This window comes from Entelurus aequoreus, linkage group LG20 (genome assembly GCF_033978785.1).
Source record: "Entelurus aequoreus isolate RoL-2023_Sb linkage group LG20, RoL_Eaeq_v1.1, whole genome shotgun sequence".
Taxonomy (NCBI): Eukaryota; Metazoa; Chordata; class Actinopteri; order Syngnathiformes; family Syngnathidae; genus Entelurus; species Entelurus aequoreus.
This window is the reverse complement of record NC_084750.1, coordinates 48,434,735-48,449,863: the sequence shown is the minus strand read 5'-3', so window position 1 is coordinate 48,449,863 and position 15,129 is coordinate 48,434,735. Positions and strand designations below refer to the sequence as shown.

At 41.0% G+C, this 15,129-nt stretch overlaps 1 protein-coding gene across 1 annotated transcript in view; it reads left to right on the top strand.

Annotated features, from left to right (window-relative positions):
- The window catches only part of LOC133636330 (zinc finger protein 25-like), a 1,044,419-nt gene extending 1,033,516 nt beyond the window's left edge, over positions 1–10,903 (top strand). The window contains exon 4 of the mRNA XM_062030265.1: positions 8,664–10,903. Within this exon, the coding sequence (XP_061886249.1) occupies positions 8,664–10,201 (1,538 nt within the window). The 3' untranslated portion in view covers positions 10,202–10,903. The remainder of the gene's footprint in view (positions 1–8,663) is intronic.
- Positions 10,904–15,129: the final 4,226 nt, after the last annotated feature.

Genomic DNA, 15,129 nt, shown 5'->3' with positions numbered 1-15,129 from the left:
GAAGGCCTCCTGGCAGGTAGGACTCCACTCCCAAGGAACATCCTTCTTCTTTAGTTGGTTTAGAGGAGACGAAATGTCGGCCAGCCTGGGGATGAACTTGTGGTACCAGCCGACCATGCCAAGAAACCTCTGAAGACTCTTCAGGTCTGTGGGAGGGGGGTATGCAGTTATTGCTGATATTTTTTCCGGATCTACTTCCACTCCTTTGCCTGATATTAGGTGTCCAAGGAAGGTGAGCTGATCTTGAAGCAGGTGGCATTTTTTGATGTTGAGAGTAAGGTTTGCTTGTTGTAATTTTGCAAACACCACTTCAAGGTCAAGCAGGTGTTGTTCTTCTGTTTGTGAAAACACAATGATGTCATCAATGTACACGAAACAGATCCTTCCCCTAAGCTCACCCAGAACTGTCTCCATTAAACGCTGGAAGGTCGCCCCAGCATTGCGCAGTCCAAATGGCATGACTTTAAATTGATATAGGCCCAGATGTGTGATCATGGCAGTCTTTGGCTTGCTATCCTCATCCATGGCAACCTGCCAGTAGCCACTCTGCAGGTCAAGGGAGCTGAAATATTTTGCACCTTGCAATGACTCCAGGATCTCATGTATGAGGGGCATGGGATAGGCGTCATGCTGGGTTTTGGCGTTCAAGCCCCTGTAGTCCACACAGAATCGGGGTGTTCCGTCCTTCCTGGGTGTCAGAACAACAGGAGAGGCCCACGGAGATGTTGATGGCTCTATCACTCCAGTGCTGATCATTTTTTTGATTTGTTCTTCGATTATTTCTTGTTTTTGACTGGACACTCTGTAAGCCCGCTTCCTCACAGGCATCTCATCCATGGTGGTGATTTGATGTTTAATTACCCTGGTGGCCCCAGTAGTCTCAGTCCACACAGTTGGCCACTTCTGCAGCAGTGGTCGCACCACCTCAGGTTGGGATTCAAGGAGGGGGATGGCAGACTGATTAACTTGGGGTTCTTCATTTATGGCCATGTAAAAATTAATGGAGGGACCAGGGTGAGTCCAGCGAAGCATTTGTCTGCCTTTGGGGAGAAATTTGAATTCTCTCCCTCCAGGCATGACATACCTCCTGAGATGAGGTTTGAGTACCATTTGTGATGAGGTCATGAAGTCGAGACCTAACAACAAGGGCATACATAAGTGGCCATCAGCCATCACATGAATCTGTAGGGTGGTATGACAGTCATGCAGATTGAGGAGCAGGGTGGCTTTTCCAACTGCTTGGTTTATTTGACCATTTGCCATGACAAACTTTGGAATGCCGCTTGGCTCCAGAACCTCGCCGCACTTCCTCACAGCCTTCCACAGCGTATGACTCATTAGTGAGTACGTGCATCCGGAGTCCAGGACTCCATCTCCTTTAGAGCCGCGCATGCTAATAGGGACCACCAGGAGGGATTGTTCGCCCATAGCAGCGGCAAGGTCGGCCCCACTTCGACTCGGCCCATGCTCCCATCTTCTTGCCAGATCTTTTTGGAGGGTTGCTTTGTTGGACACGACTCCAATAGTCTTTACTATTTGTCCAATCTCGTTCAATCAGGGAGCCCACCTTGACCAGCTGTTCTACCGTTGTCACAATTCCACGTAGACCACTGGCCAACCTGGGATTGCAGGCACCGAGTATGCGGCGCACGATCTCGGCTTCCTCCAATCCTTGGATTGGGCCTACTGGTGACATGGCGGAAAGGGTCAAGGGGCGGAGTTGAGTCCTGGGCTGCATCAGCAAAGTCCTGTCTGTCATCTTTCTCCATTAGGGAGTGGCTGCTGGTTGACATTGCTCCAATTAACCTAATTATGTGTAAGTATTTATTAACTGTCGTATATGTAAGTGTCTATGTGTGTAAATGTATAAAAAAAATGGTATGTATTTATGTACCAGAATATATATATATATATATATATATATATATATATATATATATATATATATATATATATATATATATATATATATATATATATATATATCACAATGTAGAAAAAATGGTGATACAATAGGACCCACAAACACCCACACAACACACTCAATCCCACAGCCCAAAGTTCATACAACACATATATTTCCCCCAAAGTCCCAAAAGTTACGTACGTGACATGCACGTAGCGTGACATGCACGTACGGGCAAGCGATGAAATGTTTGAAAGCCGCAGCAGTGTACTCACGGTACCGAGACTGCGCATCCAACTCAAAGTCCTCCTGGAAAGAGTCTCTGTTCTCCCGGTTCTCCACAGGCCAATGGAAAGCACACCAAAAAAGTCAAAAAGGCAGATTATTCCAAGAAGTGGCTCCGTGGCAAAAAACACTGCGTCTGACAGGTGCTCCAGGTGGTTAGTGACGTCACTTTCCGCTTCCGCCCGGTCTGATAGAACCGGATGCCTTTTATATCCCCACATATTATTTACATACATATTTAATATTAATATGATTATTAAATACGCCTGTAACAGTTTATAATAAGTAAATGGATGACATAATAAGTATATATATATATTTATTTTCCCAGCTGAGCACAAGTTAACTGTGACTGGCAATTTATTATATATATATATATATCGATGGACCCCTATGGCCATTACATCCTTACCTCACGTGGTCAAATGAAGGCAAACATTCAATATGGCCACTGTTTATTTACCTTTAGCAGCACATATGTCAGCATATTTCAAAGGTTTAGTGGTGAAGATTAGGGATGTATACCAAGTACCATTTTTTTTAGTACTGGTTCCTAATTATGTCATCCATGAGGACCGTGAAGATTCTGGACTAACGACACAACTATTTGTATTTTTAATTCCAGCTGACTGACGTAACTATGACACGTTGTCACATTGAGTTCAGCTGCCGCTGCTACACATTAACATCAGCTTTGAATAATGACAAATAAGGAAGCAACAACACGCTAAAGTGTGATGTGTGTGTTATTGACAAGAAGATGACATAACTGCATTTCACCTTGCACTGCACAAATAGTTGACTTCTTTAAGACTTGAAATAAACAGCTGTTGATAAAAGACTTCCCTGCTCTGAGATGTTACAGAACATCATGTTGGAGGTGTTCAACCTCTTGTGCTAATAGGAATGCTATTAAAAATGCCTTTTTTTAAACATTTTTATTTCCACAAATTACATGTAGTACCGATTAATACTGGTATCAATAAGGAATATCAATTGGGGTATAATATCGATAATTTCTTAACAATTCTGCCATCCTAGTCACTGCCGTTGTGTCCTTGGGCAAGACACTTTACCCACCTGCTCCCTGTGCCACCTGCACTGGTTTAAATGTAACTTAGATATTGGGTTTCACTATGTAAAGCGCTTTTAGTCACTAGAGAAAAGCGCTATCTAAATATAATTCACTTCACATGATATCTTGTTGTTCTATTTTCTCATTTCAAGGGGAACTGCACTTTTTGGAATCATTCACAGTCCCTATGTAAGTTAAAGTTAAGGTCCCAACGGTAGTCACACACTTGGTGTGGTGAAATTATCCTCTGCATTTGACCCATCCCCAAGTTCACCCCCTGGGAGGTGAGGGCAGCAGAGGCCATGCTCGGGAATCATTTGGTGATTTAACCCCCAACCTTTGATGCTGAGTGCCAAGCAAGGAGGCAATGAGTCCCGTTTTTATAGTCTTTGGTATGACTCGACCAGGATTTGAACTCACAACTTTCCAGTGTCAGGGCAGACACTCTAACCACAAGGCCACTGAGCAGGTCGATGGTTAATGCGTCCTCAATAGAAAATAAAACTCAGCAAAAGTTAGCTAACAATTGAGTCATTGGTAGCTGCTCTATTCTGCCTATAAAGTGCTCTAAATAACATCCTAAAACCTTCAACATTTTAAATACACACTGTAAGTATATATGTAATGTAGTAACATTCTTAAAGGCCTACTGAAAGCCACTACTACCGAACACGCAGTCTGATAGTTTATATATCAATGATGAAATCTTAACATTGCAACACATGCCAATACGGCCGGGTTAACTTATAAAGTGACATTTTATATTTCCCGGGAAACTTCCGCTTGAAAACGTTGCGGTATGATGACGTATGCGCGTGACATCACGAGGTCAAGGGAAGTGTTTGGACCCAATTCAAATAGCTCTGTTTTCTTCGACAAAATTCCACAGTATTCTGGACATCTGTGTTGGTGAATCTTTTGCAATTTGTTTAATGGACAATGGAGACTGCAAATAAGAAAGTTGTAGGTGTGATCGGTGTATTAGCGGCTGGCTGTAGCAACACCAACACCAGGAGGTTGTGTTGTGTTTTGAGCAGGATAGCAGACGCACTACGGTGAGTACAGCTTTGGCTTCCAAACATTTGATCGCTTGCCCGTACGTGCGTGTCGATATGTGCATGTCACGTACGTAACTTTGGGGAAATATATGTTTCTTGCCGACTCTGATGGCGGCCGGGGTGTCGTCAAAAGCGTACAACGCCCGCCGCCGCCGCCGCCGCCGCATCTAAGTTAGCTTCTATTTTTTTAGCTTCGCCAAGCTGAAAATTATTAACCGTGTATTTACATGTTCATGGTTTAATAGTATTGTTGATCTTCTGTCTATCCTTCCAGTCAGGTTTTTTTTAAATTTAGTTTCTATCTGCATTTGAGACTGATGCTATCACGTTAGCTCTGTAGCTAAGTTAGCTTCTATTTTTTTAGCTTCGCCAAGCTGAAAGTTATTAACCGTGTATTTACATGTTCATGGTTTAATAGTATTGTTGATCTTCTGTCTATCCTTCCAGTCAGGGTTTTTTTACATTTTGTTTCTATCTGCATTTGAGCCTGATGCTATCACGTTAGCTCTGTAGCTAAGTTAGCTTCTATTTTTTTAGCCTCGCCAAGCTGAAAATTATTAACCGCGTATTTACATGTTCAGTCACTGTGAATGTCCATTTCGCGTTCACGACTCTCATTTTCAAGAGGATATAGTATCCCAGGTGGTTTAAAATACAAATCCATGATCCACAATAGAAAAAGGAGAGAGTGTGGAATCCAATGAGCCAGCTTGTACCTAAGTTACGGTCAGAGCGAAAAAAGATACACACTGCACTGCTCTCTAGTCCTTCACTGTAACGTTCCTCATCCACAAATCTTTCATCCTCGCTCAAATTAATGGGGTAATCGTCGCTTTCTCGGTCCGAATCTCTCTCACTCCATTGTAAACAAAGCGGAATTGTGAGGATTCCTTAGTCTTGTGACGTCACGCTACTTCCGGTAGGGGCAAGGGTTGTTTTTATCAGATACCAAAAGTTGCGATCTTTATCGTCGTTGTTCTCTACTAAATCCTTTCAGCAAAAATATGGCAATATCGCGAAATGATCAAGTATGACACATAGAATGGATCTGCTATTCCCGTTTAAATAAAAAAAATTCATTTCAGTAGGCCTTTAATAACATGTCATATTTACATAACTTGCTCATTTTAAGCATACAATGTCTGCTCTCACTGGGATGCCGACTGATGGGATGTTCATATCTTCCCGTTTAGATGAAGAATTAATCCTCACAAAGGGTTAAAAAAGGGTGGGTGCAAAAGAGCGTATTTTTGTGTCTTTCTTGCCATCTCCAGGTCTAAGTTGGATGTCAAAGTTGACCCAGTTCTCCGGTTTATGTCCACAACCTTCTACTACATACGTGAGAGGCATGATTTATAATCTAGAATTAGCTTTCACCATCTTAGAGGCGAGAAAGCAGCTCAGTATGTCAATATAGCAACATAAGCTAGTTACTTCTGTCATCAATGCGCCGCTAAAAGTAGGTCCTTAATGTTAGCGCTTATAATAACAATATCGCTAATACTTGGTTATTATTCAGGTCACAAAATGTAAATGGAGTATTGTTGGCAGTTTTTGGATGGTTATTTGGAGGACTTTGTGGGTCTAATAGAGGAGCTCCTATTGACTCCAATGTTAGCTGATTTTTGCTCAAGTTTATTTACTCATTAGAATTCATAGAAATGAAAAACATATGTCTTACATAAGGATTGTGGATGATAGGCGACATTTTAAAAAAGTGCAGTTTCCTCTGAAAATGTCAGCTAAGTAAACAGTCCTTCAAATTAAAGATGACAAACAATTGAGGTTGTTTATAGATATTATCCACAATGAAGTTACAGTAAAACTAAGCACACAAGGGAAAGTACATTCATATACACATGAAGTACACATATGTGTAAGAATCATGTTAACCACCAGAATATCGTCTCGTTCTCCTAAAGCCAATATCGAGTATCCTTTGGTGAGCTGACTGTATCGTCTCACCCTTAGTTGAAAGCACACCATCCCCATGACATGACACTTCCACGTGATGTAGAACAGTAGTACCACATTTTAACATTTTAAACGTACACACACATCTGAAGATGTGAGAGGCATGATTTATAATCACAACTAGCCAGCTGAACTAGGTGAGTTTGAATAATACACAATGGCTGGTAACAAGAAACTGACCTGTTTATTCAAGGATAAACACAAAATAAACAAAATTATACATGACAAACAGAAATGGCATCATTGAACTAGGGCTGGGCGATATGGCCTTTTTTAATATTGCGATATTTTAAGGCCATATTGCGATACACGATATACATCTCAATATTTTGCCTTAGCCTTGAATGAACACTTGATGCATATAATCACAGCAGTATGATGATTCTATGTGTTTTGATTGATTGATTGAGACTTTTATTAGTAGGTTGCACAGTGAAGTACATATTCCGTACAATTGACCACTAAATGGTAACACCCCAATAAGTTTTTCAACTTGTTTAAGTCGGGGTCCACTTAAATTGATTCATGATACAGATATATACTATCAGATATATACTATCATCATAATAAAGTCATCACACAAGATAATCACATTGAATTATTGACATTATTTATAATCCGGGGTGTGGAGGGGGGCGCCGGATGTAAGTGTCAAAAAGACAGCCAAAAGAGTTTGATATGAGAATAAATGTAAAGTTAAAATATAGGGTAGAAATGCACCCATTTGCAGGAAATGTAGTCTTGATTTTCAAAATGTTCTTTCAAGGCTTGCATGTCTACATTAAAACATTCTTCTTCATACTGCATTAATATATGCTACTTTTCAACTTTCATGCAGAGAAGGAAATCACAACTAAAAAAATCACTAATTTTTTCATACAGTGTTGATGTGGACATTTTTGCCTCTGCATTTTGATGGTGTGGGCGTGTGGCACCGAATGGAGATAAGCGTCTCCACAGACGTTACAATATTTGAACAATGATGACGAAAACTGATTTCTCTGTCGTGTCCGTGTGGCGAAAATTGTTATGCGCTTATTTTTTTATTTGATTTTGTGCGTGGCATAGATTTGCCGTGCGCAGAGGGCGCTTGAGCAGTGCGCAATTGCACAGGCGCGCACCTTAGAGGGAACGTTGCTCGCACGGCTGCGCTAGCATCACAGCTAACGTTAGCCATGCTGCTACCTCTCTGCTCGGGGAGGGCGTATACGTATGTGACGTGACAGTAGGTGACGTGTGTGACGTATGACCTGACAGGTGACGTGTGTGACGTATGACGTGACAGTATGTGACGTATGACGTGACAGTATGTGACGTATGACGTGACAGTATGTGACGTATGACGTGACAGTATGTGACGTATGACGTGACAGTAGGTGACGTGTGTAACGTATGACGTGACAGTATGTGACGTATGACGTGACAGTATGTGACGTATGACGTGACAGTAGGTGACGTGTGTGACGTATGACGTGACAGTAGGTGACGTATGACGTGACAGTAGGTGACGTATGACGTGACAGTAGGTGACGTATGACGTGACAGTAGGTGACGTATGACGTGACAGTAGGTGACGTATGACGTGACAGTATGTGACGTATGACGTGACAGTATGTGACGTATGACGTGACAGTAGGTGACGTATGACGTGACAGTATGTGACGTATGACGTGACAGTATGTGACGTATGACGTGACAGTAGGTGACGTATGACGTGAAAGTAGGTGACGTGTGTGACGTATGACGTGACAGTAGTGTACGTATGACGTGACAGTATGTGACGTATGACGTGACAGTATGTGACGTATGACGTGACAGTATGTGACGTATGACGTGACAGTATGTGACGTGTGTAAGAAGGTGCGCTTGCTGTCTGTGAGAGGGAGACACAGAAAAGAGTGAGAAGAGCCTGTGGTGTAATGCCAGCAGCGAAAATGGAAAATGCGGAACAGAAATTAGGGAGCAACAGAAAAGTGGAATGTATAATTTAAATCGGTGCGTTGGAAAACACGGATCTAGATCGGCATTTTCTCATGCCTTGCCGATACGCATTTTTTGGCAAATATCGGCGGCCGATACGATCCAAATATCGGATCGGGACATCCCTAGTTCTATTACTAATTCTATATGAAATAATATATCGCAAAATCAATTTTAAACTATATCGTCTATCCATAGTAAAAAGTCCTGTCGTCCGGGTTTGTTTTTCTTTTCCTGTGAATAATGTTGTAAAGAGCAGCGTGTTTGTGCGTCACTGAAATTTCAAGACAGTTCATACGAGAACTTGTTTTTCCTAAGTGCATGCAAACGTGACTGAGCAGAGCTGGATGTTTCTAAAACGTGTTTGTCTTCTTGTGTCCTGCAGACGTCTGTGAAGAACATCTTCTCCCTGAACAACAGAAGTGGAGCTTCAGGATGGAGCCAAAGCCCTCCCACATTAAGAAGGAAGAGAAACACCCACTGATCCCCCATTTTAAAGAGGAAGAGGATGACCCACTGACCACTCACATCAAAGAGGAAGAGGAGGACCCACTGATCCCCCATTTTAAAAAGAAAGAGGAGTACCCACTGACACCCCATTTTAAAAAGTTAGAGTACCCACTGACACCTCATTTTAAAGAGGAACCAATGGATCCACTGAGCCCTCACATTAAGGAGGAAGAGGAGGACCCACTGAGCCCTCACATTAAAGAGGAAGACCAACTGACCCCTCACATTAAAGAGGAAGAGGAGGACCCACTGAGCCCTCACATTAAAGAAGAAGAGGATGACCCACTGAGCCCTCACATTAAAGAAGAAGAGGATGACCCACTGAGCCCTCACATTAAAGAGGAAGAGGAGGAACACAGCATCAGTCAGCATGTTGAAGGAGTGGAGGAGGTTGATGTCACCAAGATGCCAGTGACTGGTGTCCCTGTGAAGAGTGAAGATGATGAGGTCAAAGGTGAGAGTGAGGAGAAGAGAAGCAGCAGCTCAACACAACACATGACAACAGAAGCTGATGGAGACCACTGTGGAGGATCACAAGCAGACAAGATCTTAGCTCCACTATCAGATAGTGAGGACACAACGTCACACTCTCCTGACACTGATGATGAACACTCTAAACATGATAAGACATGTCACACTGACAACACTCACTTCACATGTTCTCTCTGTCACAACACTTTTAATCGCTGCGGTAATCTAAAAGTACACATGAGAAGACACACCGGAGAAAAACCTTTTTCCTGCTCAGAATGTGATAAAAGTTTTGTAACGAATCAACAATTCAAAACACACATGAGAACACACACTGGAGAAAAACCTTGTTCATGTTCAATCTGCGGTAAAGATTTTACTCGAAGGCACAATTTGAAAACACACATGAGAACACACACTGGAGAAAAACTTTGTTCATGTTCAATCTGCGGTAAAGATTTTACTCAAAGGCACAATTTGAAAACACACATGAGAACACACACTGGAGAAAAACCTTTTTCATGCTCAGAATGTGGTAAAAGTTTTGTAATAAATCAAAGTTTAAAATTACACATGAGAACACACACTGGTGAAAAAGCTTTTTTATGTTCAATCTGCGGTAAAGATTTTACTCAAAGGCAATATTTCAAAACACACATGAGAACACACACTGGAGAAAAAGCTTTTTCCTGCTCAGAATGTGGTAAAAGTTTTGTAATAAATCAAAGTTTAAAAGAACACATGAGAATACACACTGGTGAAAAACCATACTCCTGTTCAAGCTGCAACAAAAGCTTTCGTCACCGACAATCTTGTACAGCACACATGAGAAGACACCCAGGAGTTAAAGTGTTGAGTTGCAGTGTGTGTGGTGAAAGATTGTCTTCTAAGTACCAGAGTAAGAAACACAAGTGTGCTGGTGAGAACAGCAGCAGCAAATGAAGATGCAGGATTTGAAATAAACTTTAACTTTGACTTTCTAACAACATCAGCACATATAACATGTGTGACATCATTGTTGTGTGTGTAACACAATCTTGTTAATATGATTCTAACATTTATAGATGAGACACTTCAGATTAGTGCTTTTATTTCAGTCAAGTACATGAGTTAATATACACATTTGTGTACTTTAAAATGAACAGAACAATTGGACTGAAAAGGTGACAATAAACACTACATAAAATATGTTACACACAATAAACATTTTATTTGTAGATATTCATAATTCACTTTTGTACTTATTCATAATAGTGTTTTACATATGTTTTTTTAAATAATGAAGTGTTACATATTTTATTTTGTAATTGTAGATGATTCCATAGATGAACTCCTTTATATGATATACATATTTGTTTTACATGTGTTCATACCTTTGCTTTTGAGTACACATAAATCCCTCTTAGTTCATATTTACTGGTTCACATCTGAAACATCTTCTGGACCACTTCTGGAAGCATATTATTATTTACTTTATACATCATTTGAGCAGTTGTCTTTTATACAATTTTAAAATATGTGACTTTATGAATCATTAGTTGGGTCTCTATAATCCATTCTATTAATTGTCTTTATTACTCTCTTGTGTAATATGAATATTGTTGTGTGATTGTTTTATATGTATGTCCCCAGACCTTTATGCAATAAACAATGTATGCTTCAACTAAAGTTGGGTACAATAATTGTAGTTAATATTTGTAAGTATGTATTTTATTCTATTTATTATCGCAGTCAATTTTTTAAATGTTTTCTACATGACTAAGTCAGCCTGGAGGATGTGTGTAATGTTGAGATGTGTTGGAGATGACTTGGTTTGTTTGGATGTTGTCAACCTGTCAATTGTTCTATTTAAACATGTTGTCAGATCTCGTGAGAGATACAAGCAACCAGCTCTATTACTTCTTCTTACTGGCAGTTTGCAGCCATGACTTGAAAGGTTCATACTGCCACCTACTGGACTGTAGAATGTAGTGTGGGCCATAGGACAGAAGGAGGAAATCCCGTTAAGAACCTGTGGAGGGCAGCAATACACCTAATATCAGACCTGGGCAAATTAAGGCCCAGGAGCCACATGCGGCCCATTAAGCTTTTCAATCTGGCCCGCCGGATATCTCAAAAAAAAATTTTTTTACAAACCCCATTTCCATATCAATCAATCAATCAATGTTTATTTATATAGCCCAAAATCACAAGTGTCTCAAAGGGCTGTACAAGCCACAACGACATCCTCGGTACAGAGCCCACATATGAGTTGGGAAATGGTGTTAGATGTAAATATAAACGGAATACAATGATTTGCAAATCCTTTTCAAGCCATATTCAGTTGAATATGCTACAAAGACAACATATTTCATGTTCAAACTCATAAACATTTTTTTTGTGAAAATAATCATTAACTTTAGAATTTGATGGCAGCAACACGTGACAAAGAAGTTGGGAAAGGTGGCAATAAATACTGATAAAGTTGAGGAATGCTCATCAAACACTTATTTGGAACATCACACAGGTGTGCAGGCTAATTGGGAACAGGTGGGTGCCATGATTGGGTATAAAAGTAGATTCCATGAAATGCTCAGTCATTCACAAACAAGGATGGGGCGAGGGTCACCACTTTGTCAACAAATGCCTGAGCAAATAGTCAAACAGTTTAAGAACCACCTTTCTCAAAGTGCAATTGCAAGAAATTTAGGGATTTCAACATCTACGCTCCGTAATATCATCAAAAGGTTCAGAGAATCTGGAGAAATCACTGCACGTAAGCAGCATGGCCGGAAACCAACATTGAATGAGCGTGACCTTCCATCCCTCAGACGGCACTGTATCGAAAAGCGACATCAATCTCTACATGATATCACCACATGGGCTCAGGAACACTTCAGAAAACCACTGTCAGTAACTACAGTTGGTCGCTACATCTGTAAGTGCAAGTTAGAGCTCTACTATGCAAAGCGAAAGCCATTTATCAACAACACCCAGAAACGCCGCCGGCTTCTCTGGGCCCGAGATCATCTAAGATGGACTCATGCAAAGTGGAAAAGTGTTCTGTGGTCTGACGAGTCCACATTTCAAATTGTTTTTGGAAATATTCAACATCGTGTCATCCGGACCAAAGGGGAAGCGAACCATCCAGACTGTTATCGACGCAAAGTGTAAAAGTCAGCATGTGTGATGGTATGGGGGTGTATTAGTGGCCAAGACATGGGTAACTTACACATCTGTGAAGGCACCATTAATGCTGAAAGGTACATACAGCTTTTGGAACAACATATGCTGCCATCTAAGCGCCGTCTTTTTCATGGACGCCCCTGCTTATTTCAGCAAGACAATGCCAAGCCACATTCAGATCGTGTTACAACAGCGTAGCTTCGTAAAAAAAGAGTGTGGGTACTTTCCTGGCCCGCCTGCAGTCCAGACTTGTCTCCCATGGAAAATGTGTGGCGCATTATGAAGCCTAAAATACGACAGCGGAGACCCCGGACTGTTGAATGACTGAAGCTCTACATAAAACAAGAATGGGAAAGAATTCCACTTTCAAAGCTTCAACAATTAGTTTCCTCAGTTCCCAATCGTTTATTGAGTGTTGTTAAAAGGAAAGGCCATGTAACACAGTGGTGAACATGCCCTTTCCCAACTACTTTGGCACGTGTTGCAGCCATGAAATTATAAGTTAATTATTATTTGCAAAAAAATAATACAGTTTATGAGTTTGAACATGAAATATGTTGTCTTTGTAGTGCAGTCAACTGAATATGGCTTGAAAAGGATTTGCAAATCATTGTATTCCGTTTATATTTACATCTAACACCATTTCCCAACTCATATGGAAACAGGGTTTGTATATTTAAGATGGAATGTGTAGCTGCCATTATGATGTGCAGTGATATTTTCAAATGACCGTAAGTCTTGAATTATACAAAATATTTCATTGGTTGGAATCTGCGCTTTTGCATGATATACTAGTTACTATGGTAATCTAATTAGTTATTATGGTCATCTAAGTCACAGTAGCTCAGATGAGGTACCAAGCAGTGTGGGTGGGGAGCGTTTCCACAGAGGGTTTCTAGAGCGGCCAGCCTGAAATGCGGGTGTCAAGGACAGATGTGGAATGAGATTTTTACAACAAAGTTCTAAAGCTTAGTGATGTATCAGATTGTAGGTGGGGTTTTTTACCCTTTGCGTTCATATTTCACTGTTTGTTGCATTTTTTTTGCGTTTCGTTTGATTGTAAAATATGTCGATCAAGGGGGGTTGTGAAGTTCATATGTTGTCAATATTCAGTGTTTTATCGTTCATAGTTAATCTCATTCAGTAAAAACATTTAATATTCCATTGCATTTTTTAAGGCGATCTGTCATAAGGTTTTTAGCATTCAATCAGACATTATTGTGAGGTTTTGTATTAGTGTTCCCAAAAATTAGATATACCGGCCCCCAGATACATTTTTTTCTCTAAATTTGGCCCCCGAGTCAAAATAATTGCTCAGGCCTGCCTAAGATGTTCTACTAGTCTGCTGGAAATAGAAAGAAAGAAGAAGAAGGAGGGGAAAGCAAGATGGTGTTTGATGGACAAAGTCTAAACGTGGGCATTATAGTTGTGTATTTTTAATCAGTGCATACATGTGCACATATATGTGGTTTTATATAGGCTACCTTTTATTTTGTTTCCCGAGTATCCTGGTTCCTTGATTTTTGTAAGTACAAATAATCTTCAATGGCGCTGCTGGATCAGTTAGAATTAGTGGATGGATAGCGGGAAAAGGAACAATATGTGACAAGGAAGGCTGTGCATGGTGCGAGTCAGACAAGTGGAACAAACATTTGAACAAAGGGCTTATAGGAACAATGGTAAATGGCTTATACTTGTATAGCGCTTTTCTACCTTCAAGGTACTCAAAGCGCTTTGACACTATTTCCACATTCACCCATTCACACACACATTCACACACTGATGGCGGGAGCTGCCATGCAAGGCACTAACCACCACTCATCAGGAGCAAGGGTGAAGTGTCTTGCCCAAGGACACAACGGACATGACGAGGTTGGTAGAAGGTGGGGATCGAACCAGGAACCCTCAGGTTGCTGGCACGGCCACTCTCCCAACCGCGCCAATCCCTTTCAGTCTTTTATGCAACTGACTCTGACTTTGTCTTACCTCTCTATTTTTGGAGGTAAAACTCTGGAGCTTTTGAAGTGGTCTTGTCATGGTCGTCCGGACAGAAGGGCGACACGGCAGTGCGGCTGGATCAAAAGACACGTCGGAGACGCTTTACTGAAGCAAAAGTTGCTTTATTACCAGCGAGCGTCATTTACACAGGACTGCAGTTCCTGGGAGGAGGTCAGGTCAAATATGGAGGATTCCTCTCCCGGAGAAGCCAAACCATCCTTTTATATATTCCTTCTTTCACTGTCTGGGTGTGCTAAACAGCACCACCTGACCACGAAAGGAGATGTTGGTGTGTAAGTGTCTGGAAAACAACTGCTTTTGAGGTTGGTGTTTGAGCTAGACAGGTAGTCTCCTTTCAAGGATATGGTTGTCACTTTTGCAGTCCCAAGTCCCAATTAGGGCCTCTTTTCCTACGAGAAGTGATCCAATTCACCTGCCAATATCAAACTAAGGGGCCTTATCTTCTCATGTGCTCAAACTGAAATACCACTGTTTACTCAAACCTGATGCTTTGCTTTCTCCCACATCAATATGAACATTCACCAAGTGTACAACATGATATGACTTCATTAATACACTTCATTTTACATACTCAGGAGTTTGCACTTCTCTGGAATATTCCCCCGGTGACTGTGTGACTTTTGTGTAAACATGTTGATACACATTGTTGCAAACTGAGAGGAACATCAACCTCTCATAAATATTGT